This window comes from Theobroma umbraticum, unplaced genomic scaffold, assembly GCF_002168275.2.
Source record: "Theobroma umbraticum cultivar Fairchild unplaced genomic scaffold, ASM216827v3 scaffold_55.0, whole genome shotgun sequence".
In the NCBI taxonomy this organism is placed as follows: domain Eukaryota; kingdom Viridiplantae; phylum Streptophyta; class Magnoliopsida; order Malvales; family Malvaceae; genus Theobroma; species Theobroma umbraticum.
The window spans coordinates 3,363,736-3,363,951 of NW_018397270.1; the positions used below are offsets into that span (position 1 = coordinate 3,363,736).

At 46.8% G+C, this 216-nt stretch overlaps 1 protein-coding gene across 1 annotated transcript in view; it reads right to left on the reverse strand.

Annotated features, from left to right (window-relative positions):
• Window positions 1-216, reverse strand: part of LOC149526548 (putative late blight resistance protein homolog R1B-17) — a gene marked incomplete at its 5' end in the record, with an annotated part of 2,132 nt that extends 1,916 nt beyond the window's left edge. Inside the window, one exon of the mRNA XM_089785290.1 lies at window positions 5-216. Coding sequence (XP_089641416.1) covers window positions 5-216 — 212 coding nt within the window. The remainder of the gene's footprint in view (window positions 1-4) is intronic.

Below are 216 nucleotides of genomic sequence, written 5' to 3' on the forward strand. Positions count from 1 at the left end.
GAGCCCCATTCGAGGGTCATGCCAAGTTTTATTCTCAGCAGCGCCTCCTGATGCAAAGGTGTTGAAGCTGTATCGTTCGCTTCTCTCCCTGATTTCACGTACTGATGTTTTGATGTCTTGAATCTCCGACGCTATCTCATGGCGTTTTCTCATACTCTTTACCAGACAATCAATTTTCCGGAGGAAAGCCTTGAATCTCTGCTGGTGATGGCGTTT